Genomic DNA, 3,697 nt, shown 5'->3' on the forward strand with positions numbered 1-3,697 from the left:
TAGGTTTCATGTTGTTGCCCTGGCCTGATCCTTTTCCTTCTCTAGTGAACGTTACCTGGGACTTTGTTAACTGAGCATAAGTCGTATTGTATGGGAAGCTGGAACAAGTACATACCGAAATTATCTTTGACAACACTAGGTAGTAGTAAACGGTAGAGCTTCCTATAAATAAACGGTAGCATTGGTTTACAGTGATATTTGAGATTATTTCTTTTTATCGTAAGGGAAAGGTTTTAAAACTTCTATGGAAAGAAATTGGAAGAAATGGTCAACACATCTCCTGGACGTGGCACGACAGCCGACTCGGAGCTGATGTCAATCATGCCCTCAGGCTGTCAAACGTTCCGGAAATACCTGTCCATGGCAGTTGTGGAGAGACGTCGATATTTTCCGGGAGTAAGCAAACATCTTCCATTCGTGCGAACTCTCCTAACTCTTTTTTTCCAGGATCGTAGAGGAGTATCAGCTCGCGCGCTATGGATCCGTTCTTTTCGACCCTCCAGAAGGTCCAGAGGTTGACGACACGCCTGTTCCTGACGACTTTTCGCTTACTTATAGTGTCGCGCCGGGGGTATCTTGCTCAGGTTTAACGGAAGAACTCAGTTCTGATTCCCCAGACACGCGTGAACTGGATTCGAGTCATTCGACGTCTGAGGAGTCACCTCCGGTGCTGGAGCCTGTTCGGAAAAGAAAATGGAGGGTCAAGTCGCTCTTCCGGTGGGCGATGAGGAATTTTGTCGAGTTGGTGAAGTGGCGCAAGTTCTCCAGCAAGTTATGATTCGTTCTGCAGGGTAGACGGACAAAAATTTTCCACGTTCGTTTTGCCATATATATCTTATTTTGTATCGCTAATCCTGTTGATCCTGTATAACTCGCACTCTCTTTGATATGGACATCTTAGTTTTTTTTAATTGCGATAGATTGTTCGGGTCCGAGTCTGGCTTTGAAGGTCCCCAAAATCAAATCTTAACTAACCTCAGACGATGCGAAAACGTAGCTAAGTGCAACTCTGTGGAACGGGAACTCTCGCCACTTGCTCGTCCCCGACATAAACGACGGGAAGATTCAGATTGGCATCAAGATTGATATTGGACCATCATCTTCTCACGCTTTGTCCTTTGTCCTGTGTTTTTTGTTGTCACCCCCAGCATAAAACATGTTGGACTTAAACACGACCTCGAATAGTGCTTCCATTATCCTTCCTATTCTCAGTTCTAATCGCCCAAGTCTCACCCTTGTTACTTCTTGACTCGAACAATCAACTTGCTCCACCTTGGCGATCGATGTAACAGCCACTCTGGAGTTGTTTTGTGAAGGGGGCAACGACAATATGTGACTTGAAAGGCCGGCCGCTGGCAAGCCACGGCACATACGAGTCCGTGCATCTCCAGACCGTGAGTAAGCCGAATGCGCATTGCTGTCAAAAAATATTTGGAATCTGGTGTTTTTGCAGCACTCGGCACTCAGTCAGTCCTCAGGCCTCAGGCAAGAGTTGGACCCGTGCCGCTTAAAGATCAGGAGCTCACTCAACCAATATGCTAGAAAGTATACAAAGTGTATATCTTATATTCCGCGAAACCCAATATTCTGCAAATAAAAACTATGCCACTGCAATAGCTACAGCAGGTGCACGCATCAGCGAGGAGCCCCACACATAGTGTCATTAGGGGAAACAAGGTACTCAGCATCGAACGTCGTTATTGGTAGCTGGGGACAACGTAGCATTGATCAGAAACAGAAAACCGAAGGGTTGACGGCCTGTCGATATCTCGATAGCGACGGCGTGAAAAGGACATCACTACCATGTTCCATGATGTCGAAAACAGGGGTGGTGAGGTTACAAGAGCCATAGACCCGTTGTAGGGGCTGATAATAATATGGGGCAGGAGAGCCGGTGGGCGGGGTCGTGATCATACGGCCGTTATCTTGGACACATTTATCGTTCCCTCGAGCCCTCTGTCAATGCCCAAAAGGGTGCCGTCGTCGGTGTCCCAGTCTTGTCCCACCGTCCTGCTCGTCCTCTCTTGCCGTCCTGCTTCTCCCCAGCCTGCTCTCTTTTTGCACGAGCCCTTCTACCCATCCCTCCTTGGCCCTGCATCGCAGCATGATGGTCGTCTCCGCCGCCGCCGGCGTTGTCGAGCCATTCGTCGTCGTCGTCGTCGTCCGTTTGCAGCCGTTATGGACTCCTACAAGCCAGATGGTGTTTGATGTTGGGCTCACAGACAAATTTAAGTTCTTGAAAGCCTACGACCCTCGCACGCATCGGCGATTTCCCCCGATGTTGATGCAGGGTGCGCTGCGTCGGTCGCAGTAGGGATGGGGGTAATAATCGTGGCCGGGGCAGGTGCCGGTGGACATCATCGTCGTGGCCATCGTGGTTGATGGATAAATCGCAAGCTGCCTGCAGAGGGCTTACGCGGGTTGTGGGGAAGAATTCACACAATACGAGGCTCTTGGGGCCGCACGACGGGTGGAAAAGACCTGTAAAAAGGTAAGAACAATCAAATGAGAGAAAGTACCATTTATATGAAGATTATGTCTGATTTGTGTTGGAGGAAGATGTGATAGCAAGCTGAGGCGGTGGCTAAGAGGAACCACACAGCCACTCGATCGCTTGTGCGCTTTCACGGTCCGAGCGAGCGGCGAGACTGATCGGGGGAGGACGTTGAAAGCTTACCTTCTCGTCCTACTCTCAAACGCAAGCAATTCTTACGAACTCTTCTCGATGTTTTTGCCCGATGACTGCCCCTCGACGCCGGACAGCGCGTCATCACCGGGTTTTACCACATTTGTATCACCGGAGGTGACACGGTCAGTGGGCTGGGCTTCGACTACACAGACTGTCTCTCTATATTTTTGTTGAATTTCTACGCTGGGGGGAACATTATCGTCCCAAGATCCCTCGTGATTGGCGATTATTTAGGCTTGAAGGCCCGAAAATGTCATTTTCATTGACTCTGGCCCTTCATCTTCCTACCATTCTGTCTTCATACGTACTAACACGTTGGACTACGCGGACCGTCGACACCAGCCCAGCTCAAATACTTCTGTGCATAATAGTGTCTACATGACTTAACACACTCTTAATAGGCCTTCGGCTGTCTGTCTGGATACACCGAGGAATGTTGTATAGTGCCAATCTGTCAATTCTGGGCTTCGTCAACTTTTTCTGACCGTTGGGCCACGCAGATCACGACATTCACTGAGCAACTTGCTTTGGTTCCGAGTTCTTCATGATATGTGCGGTTAAAAGGGGGCTCTTCTACGTTCTAATACATCAATTTCCAAATGGCGACATTCGACAAATGTTCTTACTCCGTGTCACACTCTCCTACGCCTAGCCTTCCTGATCTACAACTCAGCGATTCCAAGTACAGAGATAATTGGCTATCCGTTCTCCCGTTTCCACTAGACATTCTCGGGGAGAAACTCTGGAATGATCAATCGAAGGCTCTTCTGCACCCTAGTATCCCGCTAACTGTGTGGGGAACAGCCCTTGTCTTATGCCTTGAAACAGAGCTATTTCAAGCGGACTACACGAATCTATTGACACCACCACTGATATGTCATCGCGAAGACTAAAATACAGCCCTCTTACATGGGACTGGGCCTTGTGGAGCAGGCCGACTAGTATTGAAGGAGAATTCGATCAAGAAACTGAATTGGCGAAGGTCTCGAGTCTACAGTCCCCACCTAG

At 48.9% G+C, this 3,697-nt stretch overlaps 1 protein-coding gene across 1 annotated transcript; it reads left to right on the forward strand.

Annotated features, from left to right (window-relative positions):
- Positions 1 to 264: 264 nt before the first annotated feature.
- Positions 265 to 778, forward strand: EV420DRAFT_1488260 (uncharacterized protein; the record flags this gene model as incomplete). Its single annotated transcript, XM_060470599.1, has 2 exons — positions 265 to 314; positions 448 to 778. The coding sequence occupies 2 exons, from the start codon at positions 265 to 267 to the stop codon at positions 776 to 778; spliced, it is 381 nt and encodes a 126-aa protein (XP_060321867.1).
- Between the last annotated feature and the right edge of the window lie 2,919 nt (positions 779 to 3,697).

Source organism: Desarmillaria tabescens (assembly GCF_030435595.1).
Source record: "Desarmillaria tabescens strain CCBAS 213 chromosome Unknown EV420scaffold_163, whole genome shotgun sequence".
NCBI lineage: Eukaryota > Fungi > Basidiomycota > Agaricomycetes > Agaricales > Physalacriaceae > Desarmillaria > Desarmillaria tabescens.